The sequence below is a fragment of the Ylistrum balloti genome, unplaced genomic scaffold (genome assembly GCF_031769215.1).
Source record: "Ylistrum balloti isolate Yb309-2 unplaced genomic scaffold, AGI_CSIRO_Ybal_v1 Utg369856, whole genome shotgun sequence".
NCBI classification, from domain to species: domain Eukaryota; kingdom Metazoa; phylum Mollusca; class Bivalvia; order Pectinida; family Pectinidae; genus Ylistrum; species Ylistrum balloti.
The window spans coordinates 451,337-478,844 of record NW_026782006.1 but is presented as its reverse complement, the minus strand read 5'-3'; the positions used below and the strand labels follow the sequence as shown (position 1 = coordinate 478,844).

The 27,508-nt window shown below is 36.6% G+C and overlaps 1 protein-coding gene across 1 annotated transcript in view; it reads right to left on the bottom strand.

The window, feature by feature from the left end:
* LOC132545791 (ralBP1-associated Eps domain-containing protein 1-like) overlaps window positions 1-27,436 on the bottom strand; it is a 66,837-nt gene extending 39,401 nt beyond the window's left edge. The window contains exons 1-2 of the mRNA XM_060209483.1: window positions 27,287-27,436; window positions 16,397-16,520 (exon numbers count right to left, since the gene is read on the bottom strand). Coding sequence (XP_060065466.1) covers window positions 16,397-16,520; window positions 27,287-27,436 — 274 coding nt within the window. The remainder of the gene's footprint in view (window positions 1-16,396; window positions 16,521-27,286) is intronic.
* Between the last annotated feature and the right edge of the window lie 72 nt (window positions 27,437-27,508).

The following is a 27,508-nucleotide window of genomic DNA, read 5'->3' as shown; positions in this document are numbered from 1 at the left end:
CTGGGGTCAGCTGATGCAAACTTTAAAGAATTCATGCTGAAATAAAATAGTCTGAGTGTATTATCTACATGGTGCCAATTCTATCAGCCAGTTTGATAAATATTTTTAAAGTAAATAATGATAATATTTACTTGCCTAGACATGTAACCTACTAGCCCCAGTGTACTATAGGATTTCATGCTCCTGTATCACTGGGCCACTAAACACAATATCTACATGTGAATCAACAATGAATATCTTTTATATACCTTCATTATGAGTAGTCACTACAAATGTGTGTGTACTGACAACAGTTTATAGAGTAAGAACTGATTCATAAAAGTAAACACAATCAACATATAAACATTCCACACCTGTATCATATACTCTTAACTACCATCACTTACACACTGTCACCCACTATACTTACCTTGACCTTCCAGTAAGGTCAATATGATTTTTGTAAATGATGGATAACCATTAATTTAACATCCAAAATAATCTCTCATTTTGCCACAACACATCATCAAATGAAATAGAGCATTCATTTGATACACATTCAACATCTCTATCCTTCCAATCTGGTGAAGAAGTTGTACTCTCCTCTTAATGAACAAAAGTCTGACCTCACAATCTTTTCAACAAATCAATCACTTGCCTCTGGTGGACAAAACACCCTGAACAAAATAATCACTGGACAAAAAAATCCTTGAACTCTCAAGGACAAAACAATCTCTGGCTTCTCATGGACAAATGAAACCTTGGCCTATCACAGACAACCACAATCCTACACCTCTCATGGACAAATGAAACCTTGGCCTATCACAGACAACCACAATCCTACACCTCTCATGGACAAATGAAACCTTGGCCTATCATAGACACAACCACAATCCTACACCTCTCATGGACAAATGAAACCTTGGCCTATCACAGACAACCACAATCCTACACCTCTCATGGACAAATGAAACCTTGGCCTATCACAGACAACCACAATCCTACACCTCTCATGGACAAATGAAACCTTGGCCTATCACAGACAACCACAATCCTACACCTCTCATGGACAAATGAAACCTTGGCCTATCACAGACAACCACAATCCTACACCTCTCATGGACAAATGAAACCTTGGCCTATCACAGACAACCACAATCCTACATCACAGACAACCACAATCCTACATCTCTCATGGACAAATGAAACCTTGGCCTATCACAGACAACCATAATCCTACACCTCTCATGGACAAATGAAACCTTGGCCTATCATGGAGACCTTGGCCTATCAACCAATCAAATCCTACACCTCTCATGGACAAATGAAACCTTGGCCTATGCACCTCTCATGGACAAATGAAACCTTGGCCTATCTCACAATCCTACACCTCTCATGGACAAATGAAACCTTGGCCTAAATGGACAAATGAAACTACACCTCCTCACAGACAATCACAATCCTACACCTCTCATGGACAAATAAAACCTTGGCCTATCACAGACAACCACAATCCTACACCTCTCATGGACAAATGAAACCTTGGCCTATCACAGACAATCACAATCCTACACCTCTCATGGACAAATGAAACCTTGGCCTATCACAGACAATCACAATCCTACACCTCTCATGGACAAATGAAACCTTGGCCTATCACAGACAATCACAATCCTACACCTCTCATGGACAAATGAAACCTTGGCCTATCACAACCACAATCCTACACCTCTCATCTCCTTGGCCTATCACAGACAATCACAATCCTATCTCATGGACAAATAAAACCTTGGCCTATCACAGACAACCACAATCCTACACCTCTCATGGACAAATAAAACCTTGGCCTATCACAGACAATCACAATCCTACACCTCTCATGGACAAATAAAACCTTGGCCTATCATAGATTACCACATCCTTCACCATAACCCATGACCTCTCATGGTAAAAACTATTCTTGACTGCACATGGTCCAACCAATACCTGACGGTGTCAATAAAACACTTAAATATTGTATTATACTGAAATTCTTTGATCAACAACTATTTATAATCGGTCTCAGTAATATATTTGATAGTCTGAAATAAAATTTAAAACCCTGCTAAACAACAATCTGAGTCATTTAGAACTCTCTAGATGCTGGAATTAAACATTTTTTATGTATATACAGGTATATACCATCATCAATGGGTTTATGGTTCAGCCTTATGTTAGCTGTATCTATGAGGTTTATAGTGAGATGAGCAGTTTACCCAGATGTGGAGTATCACTTACTAAATGATGGCAAATATAACACTTGACATTATCAATCACACTGACTGTGGAGCTCAAGAGTCCTGCATTGTTAAACACCATCAACCAAGTATAAATGTGATACAAATCAAATGTGATGTCATCAACAGATGTTTCCTAAAATCCTTCACAATGACTATGAAAGAAGCTTTAAACACAACACACACATTTCCTTAAGTCAAAATTTCATATCTATATCAAAGTACAATTTTTTTTCTAAAAAAATCTCAAAGTCACATTCTGTTAAAGCATTTTCTACTTCATTGGTAAAAACTGTTTCATTTGCCTTAAGGAACAATTAAAGAAAGTAAGACAAGGTGCCAATGGTATCAAAAATATGTGTTAAAGAAAACTTCAGATTGTCATTACTTTCTGGGTTGTCAAGGTTATCGACTGGTAAAAAAGGGTAATAACTCTGAATTTAATAACATAAAACAGGGTGAAAATTGATGTATTTTTGTCAGTTCATGTCCTGATAAATTAATATGTTCCTCATTACAAGATGGTGAGAATTCAGTACTTCCAAAATTCAGCCTTGGTAAGTGTAAAATTGCCACTGTAACTTCTAAACTCATTACTGTACAGGTAATTACATAGACACGGAACACAACATCCTGATCATCACCATTGGAAACATATCTATATTTAGAAATTTCATTTTCCTTGCTATGCCATGAACTCATGTTTCCCTAAACATAAACTGGTGCCACAAGTTGAGTACTTGAAATCATATGTTAGCTGAAATATTTTTTTCATGTTGCAGTGCTGCTAAGTACAACTATTTCGAATGAGAAGGCTATATATTGTACATTCTGATCAGTTCTCTGGAATAACATAACCCAAACAGTGGCGAGGACATCATGGGCAGCCTCACCTTACCATTTCTGGGAGGACATCATGGGGAGCCTCACCTTACCATTTCTGGGAGGACATCATGGGGAGCCTCACCTTACCATTTCTGAAAGAAACTAGAGCTTTCGAGGATACAGAATTTTGACACTGAGTACCTAACTGTTCATACCTCATCCATACACGTCTGACCAAACATACTCTGTTGAGTGGCCGTGTCTGACCCAACATACTCTGTTGAGTGGCCATGTCTGACCAAACATACTCTGTTGAGTGGCCACGTCTGACCAAACATACTCTGTTGAGTGGCCACATCTGACCAAACATACTCTGTTGAGTGGCCGTGTCTGACCCAACATACTCTGTTGAGTGGCCACGTCTGACCAAACATACTCTGTTGAGTGGCCGTGTCTGACCCAACATACTCTGTTGAGTGGCCACGTCTGACCCAACATACTCTGTTGAGTGGCCACGTCTGACCCAACATACTCTGTTGAGTGGCCACATCTGACCAAACATACTCTGTTGAGTGGCCAAGTCTGACCAAACATACTCTGTTGAGTGGCCATGTCTGACCCAACATACTCTGTTGAGTGGCCACGTCTGACCCAACATACTCTGTTGAGTGGCCACGTCTGACCAAACATACTCTGTTGAGTGGCCGTGTCTGACCCAACATACTCTGTTGAGTGGCCACGTCTGACCAAACATACTCTGTTGAGTGGCCGTGTCTGACCCAACATACTCTGTTGAGTGGCCACGTCTGACCCAACATACTCTGTTGAGTGGCCACGTCTGACCCAACATACTCTGTTGAGTGGCCACGTCTGACCAAACATACTCTGTTGAGTGGCCAAGTCTGACCAAACATACTCTGTTGAGTGGCCACGTCTGACCCAACATACTCTGTTGAGTGGCCACGTCTGACCCAACATACTCTGTTGAGTGGCCACGTCTGACCCAACATACTCTGTTGAGTGGCCAAGTCTGACCCAACATACTCTGTTGAGTGGCCACGTCTGACCAAACATACTCTGTTAAGTGGCCACATCTGACCCAACATACTCTGTTGAGTGGCCACGTCTGACCCAACATACTCTGTTGAGTGGCCAAGTCTGACCCAACATACTCTGTTGAGTGGCCACGTCTGACCAAACATACTCTGTTGAGTGGCCACGTCTGACCCAACATACTCTGTTGAGTGGCCACGTCTGACCCAACATACTCTGTTGAGTGGCCACGTCTGACCAAACATACTCTGTTGAGTGGCCACGTCTGACCCAACATACTCTGTTGAGTGGCCACGTCTGACCAAACATACTCTGTTGAGTGCCCATGTCTGACCCAACATACTCTGTTGAGTGGCCAAGTCTGACCAAACATACTCTGTTGAGTGCCCATGTCTGACCCAACATACTCTGTTGAGTGGCCACGTCTGACCAAACATATTCTGTTGAGTGGCCATGGGGCTTATAACAGAGGAGAGACAATAAGTCAACCTTGTGTGAACTACACTTCATTGATAATCTTATATTTCATTTCTTCACATCAATCAGCTGTTCTGTAACTAAAATGATGCAGTCAACAATCATATTGAATATAGTTATCTGTCCAATTAGCTTACCAACATCAGCAATAGGAAGTAATCTTTGCTTACTGTGAGCATAGTTAGCTCAGACATGAAAGGATGGACAGAAGACCAGGCGGACAGATAGATGAACTACATCGTCCAACCACAAATGTTCTGGGAAAACAAAATACCGTATGATATGATATTAAGAATGGGCCTGCATCATTCAACTTCTGTTGAATGTTTACCAAATATAGAATCAGTGTTTAACACAAATTCAAACTGGGCACACTTAATCAATCCTAACAAATTTCAACAACAAGCTTAAAACACTCAACTCTAGTCAGTGAAAGCTATGACCTGGATTACAGATAAATGCCATTTCATTTCTTCTAAAAATTTGTCAAACTCCGGCCTTTTTTGTTCATTCGAAGAAGTTGTTTAAAGGCTTCAACAAAATTGACCCTTGTGACCTTGAACATACATCAAGGTCATTTTCTTTCACAAACTTTGTCAGGTTTCATCTTAGGAACATACCAGCCAAATATCAAAACGCTTGATCCATTGTCATTGAAAAGAAGTTGTTTAAGGGGAAAACTTAAAAGCCTGATGCCTTTGGGCCAGGTTACCTGAAACAGGTAACGTGTTTTCCTAAGTGGGACGAAACAGAACCAGGTTTGAGATAATGTATTACTTCAATCAGTTTTTAATGTTGACAAGGATGGAAAATAGAGCTTTTCCTATTTTGTAAGGTATCTTGATACACATTTTCAAACCTGGTTACTCCTTCAACCGAACAGTATCCAAAACTTCCTAAGATACACCACAGCTGATCAAAGATGAAGATCAAGGAAAGATGTTGACTAGGTCAGTGTGTCACAATACCTGTAAGGACTCAAGTTTCTTCAAAACAGTACTGAATATAAGATTATCATGATCATGAAGCACTTTTCCAATCTATCCCATGTATACATGTCACATCTAAATATCTGTATTGGCTTTCGTCCTACTTCATAGTAAATGATCTGTCAAGGTGTATTTCTATACAAGATTTTTTTATCGAGATATCACACCTGCAGGATCTAATTATTGGATGATATAATCTTCAAGGTTTCATGTTGATGGCACACAAAATTGTGGCATTACAATTCAAATTATTGCCTGTTAAGATATTGCAAAAGTCCAATAAGATATATGTAGTACAAATCCTGAGGTGTGACTGTCACTGTGTAGTACACATCCCAAGGTGTGACTGTCACTGTGTAGTACACATCCCAAGGTGTGACTGTCACTGTGTAGTACACATCCCAAGGTGTGACTGTCACTGTGTAGTACACATCCCAAGGTGTGACTGTCACTGTGTAGTACACATCCCAAGGTGTGACTGTCACTGTGTAGTACACATCCCAAGGTGTGACCATCACTGTGTAGTACACATCCCAAGGTGTGACCGTCACTGTGTAGTACACATCCCAAGGTGTGACTGTCACTTTGTAGTACACATCCCAAGGTGTGACTGTCACTGTGTAGTACACATCCCAAGGTGTGACTGTCACTGTGTAGTACACATCCCAAGGTGTGACTGTCACTGTGTAGTACACATCCCAAGGTGTGACTGTCACTGTGTAGTACACATCCCAAGGTGTGACTGTCACTGTGTAGTACACATCCCAAGGTGTGACTGTCACTGTGTAGTACACATCCCAAGGTGTGACTGTCACTGTTTAGTACAAATCCTAAGGTATCCCTGCTGATATTTACTTTAGACAAACTGACAATGCTGTAAGGTTTTGGTGTTGTATAGAATGACCAGAGGCTGAGAATTAAAGCTTGCATCTCATCAAAGATTAGGAAATCCAGTAGCAGTGCAGGTCTATATATGGATGTACATAGTCCTAGTCGGTCAGACCTCTCACAATAAATCCCATGTTTACCCCTAGGTTCTAGGCACAAACATCCACACACATAAATATGTTAACACCGCCTTCTACAAAATGTACAGAAGCCACTTTGCTGTTAAATTTAAGATAAAAGGAGAAAGACTGAATTGTATTCTGATGTAGGCCCAAATGTCACAAGTTTTAAAAACAAACTAATGCCTTTAGAAGGTTTCTTGTGCATCTTAGAAGGTTATGACCAAACTCTCTTACAACACTTCCTACAATAACACATACCAAGGTAGAACAGGAAGATGATATACACATTTCTCAAGTTCTGTTCAGTTATTTTATGTAATCAAATGACTAAAGTACATAGCTATATTTAAAGTGATTACCAGACAGATCAAATTTAACTATACAAGGCTAAATAAGAGAGCAACACTGAAACACACAAGTATTATGTAAGATTTTCAGTTATGCTCTAGAAGTTTTTTTTTCTCTAGCGATGTTAGTGATAAGTAACACTAAGCACAGGGTTCATAAATAGTGTAAAACAACTATGTGTAATAGCTGCTCAGACAAAGTTTACTATATCACAGCATAACATTGATTTCCTTACCCAACATGTTTAACTAACACCTTGATCTTTATATATACGTGTTATTGACCCTACATAGTCAAGTGGTAACTGTTACTGGTGGTAGTTGCTATGATCACCAATGTCTGACAATATTGACCCTACCTTGACAAGTGGTAACTATTATTGGTGGTAGTTGCTATGATCACTAGTGTCTGACAATATTGACCCTATATAATCAAGTTGTAACTGTTATTGGTGGTAGTTGCTATGATCACTAGTGTCTGACAATATTGACCATACCTTGACAAGTGGTAACTATTATTGGTGGTAGTTGCTATGATCACTAGTGTCTGACAATATTGACCATACCATGACAAGTGGTAACTGTTACTGGTGGTAGTTGCTATGATCACCAGTGTCTGACAATATTGACCCTATATAATCAAGTTGTAACTGTTACTGGTGGTAGTTGCTATGATCACCAGTGTCTGACAATATTGACCCTATATAATCAAGTTGTAAATGTTACTGGTGGTAGTTGCTATGATCACCAATGTCTGACAATATTGACCCTACATAGACAAGTGGTAACTGTTACTGGTGGTAGTTGCTATGATCACCAGTGTCTGACAATATTGACCCTATATAGACAAGTGGTAACTGTTACTGGTGGTAGTTGCTATGATCACCAGTGTCTGACAATATTGACCCTACATAGTCAAGTTGTAACTGTTACTGGTGGTAGTTGCTATGATCACCAGTGTCTGACAATATTGACCCTACCTTGACAAGTGGTAACTGTTACTGGTGGTAGTTGCTATGATCACCAGTGTCTGACAATATTGACCCTACCTTGACAAGTGGTAACTGTTACTGGTGGTAGTTGCTATGATCACCAGTGTCTGACAATATTGACCCTACCTTGACAAGTGGTAACTGTTACTGGTGGTAGTTGCTATGATCACCAGTGTCTGACAATATTGACCCTATATAATCAAGTTGTAACTGTTACTGGTGGTAGTTGCTATGATCATCAGTGTCTGACAATATTGACCCTACCTTGACAAGTGGTAACTGTTACTGGTGGTAGTTGCTATGATCACCAGTGTCTGACAATATTGACCCTATATAATCAAGTTGTAACTGTTACTGGTGGTAGTTGCTATGATCACCAGTGTCTGACAATATTGACCCTACATAGTCAAGTTGTAACTGTTACTGGTGGTAGTTGCTATGATCACCAGTGTCTGACAATATTGACCCTATATAATCAAGTTGTAACTGTTACTGGTGGTAGTTGCTATGATCACCAGTGTCTGACAATATTGACCCTACATAGTCAAGTTGTAACTGTTACTGGTGGTAGTTGCTATGATCACCAGTGTCTGACAATATTGACCCTACCTTGACAAGTGGTAACTGTTACTGGTGGTAGTTGCTATGATCACCAGTGTCTGACAATATTGACCCTATATAGACAAGTTGTAACTGTTACTGGTGGTAGTTGCTATGATCACCAGTGTCTGACAATATTGACCCTACCTTGACAAGTGGTAACTATTATTGGTGGTAGTTGCTATGATCACCAGTGTCTGACAATATTGACCCTACCTTGACAAGTGGTAACTGTTACTGGTGGTAGTTGCTATGATCACCAGTGTCTGACAATATTGACCCTATATAGACAAGTGGTAACTGTTACTGGTGGTAGTTGCTATGATCACTAGTGTCTGACAATATTGACCCTACATAGTCAAGTTGTAACTGTTACTGGTGGTAGTTGCTATGATCACTAGTGTCTGACAATATTGACCCTATATAGTCAAGTGGTAACTGTTACTGGTGGTAGTTGCTATGATCACCAGTGTCTGACAATATTGACCCTACCTTGACAAGTGGTAACTATTATTGGTGGTAGTTGCTATGATCACCAGTGTCTGATTCAGGTCACATACAAACAACTGTAGCTCTAGAAATATCACAACAAAATGAGGAAATGTCACAGTTACCGACGAAATAGAAACGGAAATAAACCTGATGAACTTGAACCAAAAATAAGATTGATGAACTGGAACCACAAATAAGATTGATGAACTGGAACCAGAAATAAGATTGATGAAATTGAATCACAAATAAGATTGATGAACTGGAACCAGAAATAAGATTGATGAACTTGAACCACAAATAATACTGATGAACTTGAACCACAAATAAGATTGATGAACTGGAACCAGAAATAAGATTGATGAACTTGAACCACAAATAATACTGATGAACTTGAACCACAAATAATACTGATGAACTTGAACCACAAATAAGATTGATGAACTGGAACCACAAATAAGATTGATGAACTAGAACCACAAATAAGATTGATGAAATTGAATCACAAATAAGATTGATGAACTGGAACCACAAATAAGATTGATGAACTTGAACCACAAATAAGATTGATGAACTGGAACCAGAAATAAGATTGATGAAATTGAATCACAAATAAGATTGATGAACTGGAACCACAAATAAGATTGATGAACTTGAACCACAAATAAGATTGATGAACTTGAACCACAAATAAGATTGATGAACTGGAACCAGAAATAAGATTGATGAAATTGAATCACAAATAAGATTGATGAACTTGAATCACAAATAAGATTGATGAACTTGAACCACAAATAAGATTGATGAACTGGAACCAGAAATAAGATTGATGAACTTGAATCACAAATAAGATTGATGAACTTGAACCACAAATAAGATTGATGAACTAGAACCACAAATAAGATTGATGAATTAGAACCAGAAATAAGATTGATGAACTTGAATCACAAATAAGATTGATGAACTTGAACCACAAATAAGATTGATGAACTGGAACCAGAAATAAGATTGATGAACTGGAACCAGAAATAAGATTGATGAACTTGAATCACAAATAAGATTGATGAACTTGAACCACAAATAAGATTGATGAACCACAAATAAGATTGATGAACTTGAACAGAAATAAGATTGATGAACTTGAACCACAAATAAGATTGATGAACTTGAACCACAAATAAGATTGATGAACTTGAACCACAAATAAGATGATGACTGGAACCAGAAATAAGATTGATGAACAGAAATAAGATTGATGAACTTGAATCACAAATAAGATTGATGAACTTGAACCACAAATAAGATTGATGAACTGGAACCAGAAATAAGATTGATGAAATTGAATCACAAATAAGATTGATGAACTTGAATCACAAATAAGATTGATGAACTTGAACCACAAATAAGATTGATGAACTAGAACCACAAATAAGATTGATGAATTAGAACCAGAAATAAGATTGATGAACTGGAACCAGAAATAAGATTGATGAACTTGAATCACAAATAAATTTGATGAACTTGAATCACAAATAAGATTGATGAACTTGAACCACAAATAAGATTGATGAACTGGAACCAGAAATAAGATTGATGAAATTGAACCACAAATAAGATTGATGAACTGGAACCAGAAATAAGATTGATGAACTTGAATCACAAATAAGATTGATGAACTTGAACCACAAATAAGATTGATGAACTGGAACCAGAAATAAGATTGATGAGCTGGAACCACAAATAAGATTGATGAACTTGAACCACAAGTAAGATTGATGAACTGGAACCAGAAATAAGATTGATGAACTGGAACCAGAAATAAGATTGATGAACTGGAACCAGAAATAAGATTGATGAACTGGAACCACAAATAAGATTGATGAACTTGAACCACAAATAAGATTGATGAACTAGAACCACAAATAAGATTGATGAATTAGAACCAGAAATAAGATTGATGAACTAGAACCACAAATAAGATTGATGAACTGGAACCACAAATAAGATTGATGAACTTGAACCACAAATAAGATTGATGATCTGGAACCACAAATAACATACAAGCACATACTATACAGTCCAAAATCTTTATCTCGAAGTTCGAGGGACCATGTAAAATATTTGGCAGTAAAAAAACAGAAAGAAATAGATTGCTATTTTTTCCATTTATTGTTTATTTATCCAAACAACAAAACATAAAATAACAACACCAATCAAACTAAATTTGAACTCACATTATTCTGTCCCACAAACGTCTACACTACCCTTGCTGACAAATCACATAAATAATAAAATTTGCGTTTGATACTCTACTAGAAATGATGTATCAAGCTACAGATTATATTGGTATGACTTTGTTATGAACAAATAAACACGGCACTAAAAAGTGTTTACCTGTTATAGAAAACATTATACAGGCACTAGCCTTAACAAATTACACACAGATATACACTCAATGACAAAATACTTTCAACACTTCCTTGTCCAAGCACTAAATCTAGCAAAGTTTCTGATCACAGTCCTTTCACTAACTTCTCTCAGAATTGTGGGGATCAGAATTCAACATAAAGTTTGTGCTGGTTTGACAGCTTCGTTTTGATCATTCCTGGAGATGCATGCACACAAGCTAAATTAGTTCATGTCTTGTGTAAATGCACTATTTCTTTAACGTACATGTACAGGTACTAATTTAGAAGCCAACTTTTAATTGGATAATTAAACTGGTAATTAATCGTCAGAGACCAAGTGTTGTGTGTACCATCGACTGATATGCCGTAATTAGCCATGTGTTACACACAGATGACTTTCTACTCTGTATGTATTGACCAATTTCGTCAGAATACAAGTCAATGTTTTGACAAAAATTAATTTCCAGAGTAGGAATGATTTTTCCCTAGCTTTACAATTGAAAGGACTGAAAAATCACTTCGAATCAAACGAAATTCCATCTCAGTGAAATTTGAGTCATCCGAACTAAAATTACAAAGATATACAAGAGGCCCATGGGCCTTAACGGTCATCTGACAAAAAGCAAGCCAAACCTAGAAAGTGGGTTGAGGTCATTCATTTGAACAAACTTGGTAGCCTGTCCTCCAAGCATCTTACAGGCCCAATATCAGCACTCATGGACTTTTGCTTGTTGAGAAGAAGTTGTTTGTAAATTTTAACATATTTGACCCCTGTGACCTTGAAAGTGGGTTGAGGTCATTCATTTGAATAAACTTGGTATCCTTTCCTCCCAGCATGCTACAGACCCAATATCGGCACTCATAGACATTTGCTTATTGAGAGGAAGTCCTTTGTATATTTTAACATATTTGACCCCTGTGACCTTGAAAGTGGGCCAAGGTCATTCATTTGAACAAACTTTGTAGGGCTCCATGCCAGCATGTTATGGGCCAAGTATTAGCCCCCTAGGCCTTCTAGTATTTGAGAAGAAGTTATTTAAAGATTTTAACATATTGACCCCTGTGACCTTGAAAGTTGTTCAAGGTCATTCATTTGAACAAACTTGATAGCACTTCATCCCAGCATGTCACAGGCCCAATATCTACACTCTGACCCTTTTGGTTAATGAGAAGAAGTTGTTTAAAGATTTTAACATATTTGACCCCTGTGACCTTTAAAGGGGGTCAAGGTCATTCATTTGAACAAACTTTGTAGGGCTCCATGCCAGCATGTTATGGGCCAAGTATTAGCCCCCTAGGCCTTCTAGTATTTGAGAAGAAGTTATTTAAAGATTTTAACATATTGACCCCTGTGACCTTGAAAGTTGTTCAAGGTCATTCATTTGAACAAACTTGATAGCACTTCATCCCAGCATGTCACAGGCCCAATATCTACACTCTGACCCTTTTGGTTAATGAGAAGAAGTTGTTTAAAGATTTTAACATATTTGACCCCTGTGACCTTTAAAGGGGGTCAAGGTCATTCATTTGAACAAACTTGGTAGAGCTCCATGCCAGTATCCTCTGTGCCAAGTATTAGCCCCCTAGACCTTCTAGTATTTGAACAGAAGTTGTTTGAATGAAAAGTTTACGCACGGTGGACGGCGCACGGCGCATGGCGCACAGCAGACGACGACGGATGAAGCACGATGGTTATAGGTCATCTTGACCCTTTGGGTCAGATGACCTAACAAGGAAAAATCAGAACTTGGAAATTCTTTTGATTCAACCGATTTCAAGACAAGTTTCAACTGTAATTACCAACAAAATAAAGTATGGAAAGCAACAACTAGATTATCAATCTACAGACTGATTCACTTATCACATTGATACATATTTACTTTGTGACTATTAGAACAGTATAATGAAAAGTTATCATCAACAATGAGGAAAATACAGCTGTATCTTCTAATTCAAGCATAGATTGCTGTCCTAATCATTAGAAATATACAGCATACATCTAGAAATGTGTGCTATCGTATTACATCATGGGTACTTTTACACTAAAAAAAGAGTTTCTTGTTTGTTCCACAACAAAACCCTATCACAATTACAGCTGTTTATGATGTCATTTTACCATATTTATGGCTTCAAGATAAAAACTTTTTCTAAGAAAGTTGAAGGTGACATCAGCTCATTTTGATAGAAATCAATAGCGAAACTAGAATTATAAATAAACCCTGGATAAAGAACCAGGAGAAAACTGCCCATCCGGTAAAGTAGACATGTACTCTTAATGTTTGTTCAAATCAAGTCTGTAATTTTTGTGTCATAAAAATATACACTACAAGATGTTGATGTTACCAGAGAATTAAGTCACTTTTGTAGAAAATGAGGATTTTCTTTGTCTCTTCAAATCATAGAATGGTTAAGAGATATTTAAATTGAATGGATAAACAGACACAACTTTCTAATTTTAAAACAGTTTGTATTGAATATACATAGGCATATTAAAAGTAAGACGAATATTAAGGCACCTTACCTTATCCCCCAATAAATGTTAACAAGGGCTGTTCAGAGACGGGTTATGTTCCCCTAATGGAACAAAATTTAAGTATGAAAAATAACAAAGGGCTATAACTCCTATATTATGCAAAAGAGAAATATGGTTCTTATGCACTGCACTTCAACTGGTTGAGATCTATCTACCTATGATGTTTTTGTGTTATGTTCTGTACAAAATTATGATGGACAGACAAATAAACGGACGGACAAATAAACAGACAGACAATGCTGCGACTATTTGCTCTCCCTTCAGGGAACATAAAAATCCATCATCCATGACAAAAAACTTGTTCATTGTGCTGAGATGACCAATAATCGTTGACAGTACAAATGCATGTGTTCATTTCCACTCAAACTAGTGTCGATTTCTGACTATCACCCACGATGTGCGAGTGCCAATACATTTGCAATCAATAATTGTATTTACAAATATGCCACGGCTATCCTAACTTGATAGAGGACAGCTCTTGCAGTGCTCTTGGAAGGTAACACTCCACAACAGGTCCCTACCCACTTCAGAATTTGACTATAAGTTAGTTTTACGTCTTATTGTCACAGGAAGAGTTGATGATAGACTAAGATCAGAATGTCCATGTTTAACGTTGCCATGTCTAGTTCATGTCTGTTCATTAGATTTGCCCACTTAAGTGATAGAAGATTAACCACAGCTACAATGGCACAAAATACCATTTGTAATGTAAACTGTGGAATCCACCCAAAAACTGTGAGAAATAGTCTGAGTGAGGCCTACATCACCAGTACGTTGGTTTGTCACTGACACCTCAACATTGTGCAACGTTGTTGCTAAGACATTTCCGTCTGAAATATTGGAGGTCCATGCTCTCCACGAATGTAAGTAGATTCACATTATTTCAATCAGATAGCCATCAATGTGTGTACCTGCATTGCAGATGCATGTGTCTTGGAGCATGACAGATTTGGGAGTGGACTGGTATGGTCTGGGGAGGAATTTCCCATGGTTTATAGTTACCTTCAGTGATCATTAATGCCAAACCAACAGCTGTATGCTACTGAGATGAGATCCTGAGGCCTCATGTTGTGTTTTTCTTTCTAAGGCACCAAGTGACCTTTCAGCATGATAATACTAGGCCAAAATATCACAAGAGACATTCTTGTAACCCAGAACATCGACCTTACTGATTTAGCTCCATATAGCCCCAATTTGTCCCCAATTGAACACTTGTGGAATGAGTTAGACAGAGGAATTCGTAATCGAGCAAACATCCCAAATAACTTCCACCAATTACCCAAAGTACTAGCAAAGGAATGGAATAACATTCTTCTACAGACTCAACCTCCTTATGAACTCCATGCCATGCAGTATTAGGGACCCTATAGCTGTTTTTTAAGGAAGCCACACATGATATAACAGATCAGTGTGGCACAGAGTAATTGGTAATCCTTTGGACAATCTGACATGGTCACTATTCACCCTCCTCACATAGAACAATTATTCACCCTTTTGACATAGAACGACTATTCAACATTCTGACATAGAACGACTATTCAAAATTCTGACATAGAACGACTATTCAACATTCTGACATAGAACGACTATTCAACATTCTGACATAGAACGACTATTCAACATTCTGATATAGAACGACTATTCAACCTTCTGACCGAGAATGACTATTCAACCTTCTGACAGAGAATGACTATTCAACCTTCTGATATAGAACAACTATTCAACCTTCTGACAGAGAATGACTATTCAACCTTCTGACAGAGAATGACTATTCAACCTTCTGACATTGAGTTACTATCCACCCTTGTGACATTGAGTCACTATCCACCCTTGTGACATTGAGTCACTATCCACCCTTCTGACATTGATTTACTATCCACCTTCTGACACTGAGTTACTATCCACCTTCTGACATTGAGTCATTATCCACCCTTCTGACATTAAGTCATTATCCACCCTTCTGACATTGAGTTACTATCCACCTTGTGACATTGAATCATTATTCATCCTTCTGACATTGAGTCACTATCCACCCTTGTGACATTGAGTCACTATCCACCCTTGTGACATTGAGTCACTATCCACCTTGTGACATTGAGTCATTATTCATCCTTCTGACATTGAGTCACTATCCACTCTTGTGACATTGAGTCACTATCCACCCTTGTGACATTGAGTCACTATCCACCCTTGTGACATTGAGTCACTATCCACCCTTGTGACATTGAGTCACTATCCACCCTTGTGACATTGAGTCACTATCCACCTTGTGACATTGAGTCACTATCCACCCTTCTGACATTGAGTCATTATTCATCCTTCTGACATTTATTAGTCATCCTTTGATTCTGATACAGAGCAACTATTTCAAACATAGTGTAGACATAACTGATTCTTCCACAAATATCCTGTACTTACCTGTATTAAGACTATCTAGCTTCACTGGAAGACCTAGCTGGGCAACAGCAATGAGCTTCAGAGCAATGTAAAACTGACTTCGTCCGAAATGTCCAAGCCTTTTAGCGCCACATAATTCTGTTACCTGAAAAGAAAATTTTTTTTTTTAAGTTGTAAAGAAAAATGAATGTGTACATTTACAATTTCATAAGCTAGATATTGGATGGGACAATGGGAGATATACTAGATACTATAGATGTTATATTCAGAGAGTTGAAATATCAAAACAAATTCATCCATACAAAAATGGTTGTTTATACAAGTGAGCCAACACACCTAACTCTGTAATAGGCCAACTCAGTTAACAATAAGAACTAGACAATTGTTTCCATTATTTATTAATAACAAATATTTCATAATCTATAGCAATATCCAATAATGTCAATAAGTAACAATTACACATTCACACTGTATGATAAAAAACTAAAATTATCCATGGCCTTATTTCTGCTTTATTAGAAATTGAAATAAGTCAAAGTTGAATAAAAATTTGTGAAAAAGCTAAGAGTAAACTATATATTGGTGAGAGTGACCTACATGTAGGTCAATCATCTACACACAGGTCAGAATGACCTACATATAGGTCAATCATCTACATGTAGGTCAGAGTGACTTATACACAGGTCAATCATCTATATACAGGTCAAAGTGACCTATATATAGGTAATTCATCTACATACAGGTCAAAGTGACCTATATATAGGTCAGTCATCTACACATAGGTCAGTTTGACCTACATATACGTCAGTTATCTACACATAGGTCAGTTTGACCTACATATATGTCAGTTATCTACATATAGGTCAGTTAGACCTACATATACGTCAGTTATCTACACATAGGTCAGTTTGACCTACATGTACGTCAGTTATCTACACAATGGTATAAAATAGACAATTGTAAAACCATGTGGACATGATTGCTATAGCCTACACAGAGGTACAAATTAGATCCAATTGTTGCTAATAGTTCCCACATGTGTATGTATACGTTGAACTAATATTTAAACTAGTGTATGTACATAATGATGTTATCAAAGGTGTCTGAAATAAGGCAGATCAAATAGTGACATGACAACAGATGTTATTGGACACCAATAGTGATGAGACAACAGATATTATTGGACACCAATAGTGATGTGACAACAGATGTTATTGGACACCAATAGTGATGAGACAACAGATGTTATTGGACACCAATAGTGATGTGACAACAGATGTTATTGGACACCAATAGTGATGTGACAACAGATGTTATTGGACACCAATAGTGATGAGACAACAGTAGTTATTGGACACCAATAGTGATGTGACAACAGATGTTATTGGACACCAATAGTGATGTGACAACAGATGTTATTGGACACCAATAGTGATGTGACAACAGATGTTATTGGACACCAATAGTGATGTGACAACAGATGTTATTGGACACCAATAGTGATGTGACAACAGATGTTATTGGACACCAATAGTGATGTGACAACAGATGTTATTGGACACCAATAGTGATGAGACAACAGCAGTTATTGGACACCAATAGTGATGTGACAACAGATGTTATTGGACACCAATAGTGATGTGACAACAGATGTTATTGGACACCAATAGTGATGTGACAACAGATGTTATTGGACACCAATAGTGACTTGACAACAGATGTTATTGGACACCAATAGTGATGTGACAACAGATGTTATTGGACACCAATAGTGATGTGACAACAGATGTTATTGGACACCAATAGTGATGAGACAACAGATGTTATTGGACACCAATAGTGATGAGACAACAGATGTTATTGGACACCAATAGTGATGTGACAACAGATGTTATTGGACACCAATAGTGATGAGCAACAGATGTTATTGGACACCAATAGTGATGAGACAACAGCAGTTATTGGACACCAATAGTGATGTGACAACAGATGTTATTGGACACCAATAGTGATGTGACAACAGATGTTATTGGACACCAATAGTGATGAGACAACAGATGTTATTGGACACCAATAGTGATGAGACAACAGCAGTTATTGGACACCAATAGTGATGAGACAACAGATGTTATTGGACACTGATAGTGATGTGACAACAGATGTTATTGGACACCAATAGTGATGTGACAACAGATGTTATTGGACACCAATAGTGATGAGACAACAGATGTTATTGGACACCAATAGTGATGAGACAACAGATGTTATTGGACACTGATAGTGATGTGACAACAGATGTTATTGGACACCAATAGTGATGAGACAACAGATGTTATTGGACACTGATAGTGATGTGACAACAGATGTTATTGGACACCAATAGTGATGTGACAACAGATGTTATTGGACACCAATAGTGACTTGACAACAGATGTTAGTGGACACCAGGAAATATTTCAATTACTCAGTACACGCTATAGGGATAATGAATTATGATCATTAAATTTCATTTATATATATATATCCCATTTTTGTACTAATTCTAGACTTTATTCCACATCAGAAATCTTGAGTATTTTTCGATGCAACAAGCAAAGCAAAATAACAATAACATGTACATATCTCTACATTGAAGACTTTTTGTTGAACACTAAGCTAGATGTTAATTATAAGGATGTTAGATCCCAATATAGCTCTCATACCTATATATAATGAAGGACTTTTCAGGACTTCAGGACTGCCCACAACATAATTACTTATCAACACCTACATACATATAGTTATTGTAGGACTTGTCAGGACTGTTACCAACATAATTACTTATCAACACCTACATACATATAGATATTGTATGACTTGTCAGGACTGTTCCCAATAAAATTACCTATAAACACCTACATACATACAGATATTGTATGACTTGTCAGGCCTTCCCTTAACATAATTACCTATCAACACCTACATGCATATAGATATTGTATGACTTGTCAGAACTGCCCCTGTATGACTTGTCAGGACTGCCCCTAACATAATTACCTATCAACACCTACATACATATAGATATTGTATGACTTGTCAGGACTGCCCCTGTATGACTTGTCAGGACTGCCCCTAACATAATTACCTATCAACACCTACATACATATAGATATTGTATGACTTGTCAGGACTGTTCCCAACATAATTACCTATCAACACCTACATACATATAGATAATGTAGGACTTGTCAGGACTGTCTCCAACATAATTACCTATCAACACCTACATACATATAGATAATGTAGGACTTGTCAGGACTGTTCCCAATAAAATTACCTATAAACACCTACATACATACAGATATTGTATGACTTGTCAGGCCTTCCCTTAACATAATTACCTATCAACACCTACATACATATAGGTATTGTATGACTTGTCAGGACTGTCTCTAACATAATTACATCACTTCAGGCAATGCTTACAAACATTTATACCTCAGGATAGCTCTGTGAGTAACATCCCAAGTATTGATCATCAGTCCTGTTTTTTCTGCCACGAATTGGAAAATATTGTAATATTTTTTCCTCAACAACCTGGAAGATATTACTGATTCTCCTTAATTTTAGTAACACGATCTTTTAACTGTGGGAAACAAGATGAAAAAAACCACTAGCAACATAAAACACTGCCTGTAACCTTCCTTGAGAGGGAAGCGTAACTTACAACAGCTATCGTCATTCCATCTGTTGTTTTTTTACAAGACATTTCAATCACTTTGACAGACTCGCCATCTCAAAGAAACTTTGAAATAAGATGGTGATTGTTTACAAATAGTATCTTTATCTCAAAAGCAAGGCTACAACTTACATTTTGCTTTTTTGTCTATTTATCAGTATCTTGCACCAACAGATGGTAAAAATTGCATCATATGCAAAGAATTCACACAAAAAATGTCGAAAGTCTCCCTGTTTTTACAACTTCCTACCGTTTTTTACCTTAGCAAATACAGCACTACAAACCAAAACATGTATCAATTTTAATATGTCTGGCTCTCAAAAATCCATAACGCCTAGGTCTGGGAAATATACACTTTAAGAAACCAATAACACACATGTACATGTCGATCCAATATTCCATCAACAAAACAGTTCTAACTTTAATTCCAGTCTCCAGTGAAATTTACTCTACAGGTATGTGTATGAATCTATTGATTTACAATTCAACCTCAGGGATGTCAAATTACTTTCATGCCCAGAACTAGGAGATGAATATCAGGACTTAATACTCACCATGAAAATATAAATTAGGTTTGATGATATTAACATAAATATGCAAGCAGGCTAAATTTGTTAAGAAGCCATTCAAAGGCAAAGGCTGATCAAGGGAAATTCAAAGGTCAAAGCTGATCTAAGGAAATTAAGTGTCGAGGGTGATCTGGAGAAATTACAGAGTCAAGGCTGATCTGGGGTGTTTTAGCTATTCTGAGGATATAAAGGATTCAAAGGTCAAGGCCGATCTGGGGTGTTTTAGCTATTCTGAGGATATAAAGGATTCAAAGGTCAAGGCTGATCTGGGGTGTTTTAGCTATTCTGAGGATATAAAGGATTCAAAGGTCAAGGCTGTTTTAGCTATTCTGAGGATATAAAGGATTCAAAGGTCAAGTTTTAGCTATTCTGAGGATATAAAGGATTCAAAGGTCAAGGCTGATCTGGGGTGTTTTAGCTATTCTGAGGATATAAAGGATTCAAAGGTCAAGGCTGATCTGGGGTGTTTTAGCTATTCTGAGGATATAAAGGATTCAAAGGTCAAGGCTGATCTGGGGTGTTTTAGCTATTCTGAGGATATAAAGGATTCAAAGGTCAAGGCTGATCTGGGGTGTTGTAGCTATTCTGAGGATATAAAGGATTCAAACGTCAAGGCTGATCTGGGGTGTTGTAGCTATTCTGAGGATATAAAGGATTCAAAGGTCAAGGTTAAGAAAGATATACATTTATATTCAAAGGTCAAGGCTGATCTTGCGAAATGTAATGGTCATTGCTGATATGGAGAGGTTCAAAGGTGACGTAAATTTCAGTCTGATTTGGGGAGTTTCAAAACTGTTTACGTTAACACAATGGGAAATATAAAACATATTGTTTTAAGAATGACCCTGAAGTAAATCTCACAACCAGCATAGAAACAACCTTCTAATATCAAAATTATACAGGGCTCATGGTGCCTTCAGTTGGATAACCTTTATTGGCTCTATGTCACTTGCAAATGGCCACTGGCATCCATCTTGAAAAGCCAATCTATCAGTAAATTAAAGACATATACATAAGTTTGACTCATCCTACATATGTTCATGAAGGTGATAGATCATGGACGACCGGGAGTTAAAAGTGCCATCATTCACTTGTGTTCTGATATTGTAATCAACAAACCATGCCAGATAATGAAGTATTTCTAACAAGTGTACCAGCTGTATATACACAACTGTCAATACTGTCCTATACTGAAGCACCAATCATGGCTCTATCACATTTTCATCACTAGCCAAGGTTCCAGGCTTCAGAGAATTTTTGTCTGTCAATACCACCCTGGATCACCAACTGATGTGCCAACAAAACAACATTCAAACTAGAATGCTGTTCAATCAATTTTCATATCATTATATTTTGTATGTGACAGGACCTTACTGCTGGTGTTGGCCTCATGCTGGGCTTACGGCCACTGTTGTGTCAGCAAACACCAGAACAATGACTGCCTTGAGTTTGCAAATAAACATTAAACTTATATGTACTACAGGTATATTAGGAACTCATGTTATTGTAATTTGTATCTGGTTGTAATTGTAGTACAGACAGACAGTCTCAGAATCTTGTCTGGTTGTCATTGTAGTAAAGACAGTCTCAGAATCTTGTCTGGTTGTCATTGTAGTAAAGACAGTCTCAGAATCTTGTCTGGTTGTCATTGTAGTAAAGACAGTCTCAGAATCTTATCTGGTTGTCATTGTAGTAAAGACAGTCTCAGAATCTTGTCTGGTTGTCATTGTAGTAAAGACAGTCTCAGAATCTTGTCTGGTTGTCATTGTAGTAAAGACAGTCTCAGAATCTTGTCTGGTTGTCATTGTAGTAAAGACAGTCTCAGAATCTTGTTTTGTTGTCTTTGTAGTAAAGACAGACAGTCTCAGAATCTTGTTTTGTTGTCTTTGTAGTAAAGACAGTTGTAGAATCTTGTTGTGTTGTCAATTTTAGTATTGAAAGACAGCATCAAAACCTTAATTACCTGTCAATATATTGTAACAGACTGCCTCAAATCCCAACACAGACATACACCTCATTGTGAAAAAAATGGTTCGACAAATGCATTCGGGTAAAGTATGTCCCCCAAAACAGAGATTGGTCTGTTATTCATTTCATCTAAACAAGGAAACTTGTTTAAAATCACATCAACACTGTGATAATGTCATTACATGAGTTGTAATAAGATATAAACACTGATACTTTGTATTATAGGCACCACTTGTCTTTAGTATCTGACTGCTACATGTTAGTCATCTTACAAACTTTACATCCCTTGATGTACAAACTGAAGTCGTATAATTAGGAAAATAAAAGTTCAAGAAACGATGTATAATTGTTTACATACCATGTTTTGTTTATAAACAACATCTGAATCCTATATATATGTAGTGTCTATTATTTAATTCATACACATTAAGTCTTGTGAACTTCAGGTTTTTCTGACACTTAAAAGAACACTAATTATTGTAGACGTTGCACATAATTTTGCATATTTAACCCAAATTTGCCTACAACACACTTGGAAACATAATTAGATCTACAGACAATAGACAGTAACAGCTCATACTGAAACAATAACATTACACTTGTACATGTAAAGTTGAAACTCCCCATCTTAAAATAATTTGATTATGTTTCTAAGATCCCAATATATTATTGTTTTTTTAATCTGAAACTAGTATATCAGTGATCAGGAACTCAATCAGAGACAAATCGTGTAATGGGTCAACTGATACAAAACCTTAGCAAAAAGAGATAACACACAAAATTTGGCAGTATATATTGGTTTGTATCCGATAAGACACTACTAGACATCTATATCAATCAATCACAGCAAATACATGTGTGATTATACAAGTTGTACCACGAAACAGAATGCTGAGGTAAATAAACACAAGAGTAAATAGGTTTTACATGCTCACCTCCAGGAAAACATGCCAAATCACTGTCTTTTTTATGAGTCCCAAGGATAAAAAGCAGGCAAAACAGCAGAATTTCAAATTGCAATGTACATCTAAGTAATGATATATCTTTCATTGAACCAGGTTGTAGAAGGTGTTTGTAACTTTGTCACAAAAATTAAGTCACAAGGACCATGACACAACTAAAAAAAACGACTAAATTGCAAAGTACACTGTCTGTTTGCATATCCTAATGTATTATAGCTAGTCTTCCACATATGTAGACACAGTGCAAAATTACAAAAAATATCCAACCAGCAGTTTAGGAGGAGCTGAGCTCCATAGTGATACATGTACCAAGTCCGTAGTGATACATGTACCAAGTCCGTAATGATACATGTACCAAGTCCGTAGTGATACATGTACCAAGTCCGTAGTGATACATGTACCAAGTCTGTAGTGATACATGTACCAAGTCTGTAGTGATACATGTACCAAGTCTGTAGTGATATACATGTACTAAGTCTGTAGTGATATACATGTACCAAGTCCATAGTGATACATGTACCAAGTCCGTAGTGATACGTCATTATTATTACATATTATCAATTTATTGTAGTTGTTCATTAATAAATTGTCAAATCCTTTTGTGTCAGTTTTGAGTACCGAATAATCCCAACACTCAATGATGGCAGCCTCACAGAATCTTCGATTTTTCCATGAAAGAAAACCATGAAAACCCTATTGCTATGTAATGTGTACACCTCTCACTTTGGATATTTTTTTTTCTCAAAAAAACCTGTGCATGTTATGTGAGTTTTTATGGTAGATGAAACAGTGACTGTGACATGATCTGAAATTTAGGATACCATTTACATACAGCCTAGAATTCCAATGTATAATTACAATACAAACACTCAGTAGTAGTTGTTTACTGGCATAAACAAAGAGAAAATCATATGATCACACAAATAAGTTAATAATGTAGCTATATACTGTACATATGGTGTTGCAGTAAACAAGATTTATTAACTTCTAGGAGAGAACATGTAACACTTTTTTAACATGACTATATTTATATATGTGTATATATAAAGACGACTGCCAACAAAAGAACATGTTGTGGGTATGTACCTCTCTTTATTAGATTTCCTCTTTGTAAGTCAGATCCAGATGGTTAATTGCATTCAGAATACATAATGCACTTTAACAACCATTTTGCAATCATAAAATAGGGAAGCATAATAAGCTTGCTTAGCTAACTACCACCGGCTGTTGGGAATTCCCCTATATGCTTAGAGCATTCGTAATCATTTATAATAGAGCATAATTTCAATGAAATAATAACTTGTTCCAATGATACCATCACATACACTGTATTATTGATAAATTCTCAAATTTCTAAGTTTTAGAAAATACTGAAAAAAATTTCATTCAGATGTATATATTTCGATTGTTTGCAGGCAGTCGTTTCTATATATGGGTATTTTCCTTTATCGAAACATTCATTGGGAGAATATTTCATCTTGTCCTTTCTTCTTATTAAAATGTTGATTCATTAAATGTTTTCTAATTTAGCTCTTCATTAGCCTCTTTGTACTAAAGATCAAGATAACTGCAAATGTCTCATAAAATTCTAGTCTCTGTTGATTATTATATTTCAGAATAAATAATGTGTATGCATTTTTCACTACACAAAAAAATGACCAGAATCAGTCACTAGAATATATAATGACTGCCAGTTGCCAAGCAAACTGGTCATTAATAATATAATAATTAACAGACACAACTGAATATCAAAATTTACCAGCCATCAAACCAAACTGACAATTCGCAATATTCACCAGATGGTGACCAATACCAGAATGGTGTTTAATATATAAATTCTCAGTAAGGATTTTTTTTCAGTCTAAAGCAAAGGTGCAAATGTAGGTTTACCAGGGCATATAAAATCAGGGGAAGCAACTTGTTCTAACAATAGACACATGCCAAGTTTATGGTTTTATTTTTTATTTGATGATTTTCAATGTGTCGCTAGATTCATGAAAAATTAGAAGTACACAAAAATTACATTTGTACCTTTACACAATGTGCCTATTTCTTAGTTACATATTTGTATGGTCATGTAGCATTGAGGACAGGGCCCTGTACTGTACTTGGTAATATCATTTAGTGGCTACATTTATTAGATGACGGATTATATCCAACAGCTTTATAATATGTATTCTATCTAGATAATATAGTACAGTGTATAACAATAATGTTGTAATAATTGTTGTCTTGATGGACTCATTATGAAATCTTAAACCTACCACTAAATGGTTTTTTTATAGAAATCTTAATAAACTAATAATAAATGATAATAATAATAAATAATTTTACCTAAAACTTCAACAAACAAAATAATCACAAACAAAAAGACCATATTGAACACACTGCATTACCAAGCTTGCCACTGGTGGATGAAAAGGATCAGTCAGCAAAATAATTCCATGCGCCTTCATAAATGTCACACCAGTCATGGATTTTCTCAACCCAATATGGTATTTGAAAGATGTTTCATAGAGCTTGCAAAGAGTACGTAAAATTCTAATTTCAAAGTAAAATTTTACAATGATTTTCCTATCTTTTTGAAGGAAATAAAAATGCTCCCCTCTTTTTTTTTTTTGGACTTCCATATATTTGAGTTTTGGTCTCATACTTTAACATGTCCATATAGAGCTCACCAAGATTTTGAAAACCCAGTATATTTCAATGTTATGAAACTTACCGTAATATTGGGAAATTTTATTCTGTAATTGCCTCGGAAAATCCCACAAAAATTCTATTGATGTGTTCCAGTAAAATTCTAATTTCAAAGTAAGATTTTACAATGATTTTCCTATCTTTTTGAAGGAAATAAAAATGCTCCCCTCTTTTTTTTTTTTTTTTTTGGACTTCCATATATTTGAGTTTTGGTCTCATACTTTAACATGTCCGTATAGAGCTCACCCAGATTTTGAAAACCCAGTATATTTCTATGTTATGAAACTTACCATAATATTGGGAAATTTTATTCTGTATTTGCCTCGGAAAATCCCACAAAAATTCTATTGATGTGTTCCAGTCAGTAAAATATGCTGAATTTCAAAAGTTTGTTGTTTTATTTAGGATGCATAGCACTCAGTTGTAAATTACAGAGAAGTCTCTCAAATAGAAAAGTCTGAAAACAACTTCTGAATAATAAATACTTATACAATGAATGTATATACATTCTCTCCTAGAACAAACATTGACCTCTGTGCCCTCTGATCTTACATCAAACCCCTCAACCACAACTTTCAAACCCTCAGTCCACACTCTCTTTTAAACATCTGTCTTTCTACCATTAGTGCTCTCTCACTCAAAACTTGATATGATCTCCAATTTGGTGGAAGAGGTCAATATTTTGAAGATGTCAACACTAAAATAATTGATTCCTTCAACCAGCGGATCACATATTCCTGTATGTGAGAAAAATAAATGCGTTTATTTGAGACTTTTCCTAGGCTGTTATCCAGTCATTGGCACTTATATTATCATAGTTTTCAAAACAGGTCATGAACAAGTACATGGAACGATGAGAACCGGCATCCCAGACCATAAAATGTACCACACCCCCTTCCATGTGTCTGGAGTGTTTCATTATAATCAACAAAACAGATGACATGTATAAAAAAATCGACAATTCTCATGCATCCAACTTGTTAATATATTCAAATACCTGCATGAGATGATCCTGGCTCAGACCTGAAGACAAGAACAAGTCGGAAGCCCGAACACCAGTGATTCTCCCTGTACCATCAACATCACAGGTCTGAAACAGTTCACCATAGCAAATTTGTTCTTGCTGACTAAGCGTCAATCCTTCCATTTTCATACAAGCTTTATCGTTCTCTCAAATTCTTTTATCTTCAGCAGTAAAATCCAGCGCCATTAAAACGCA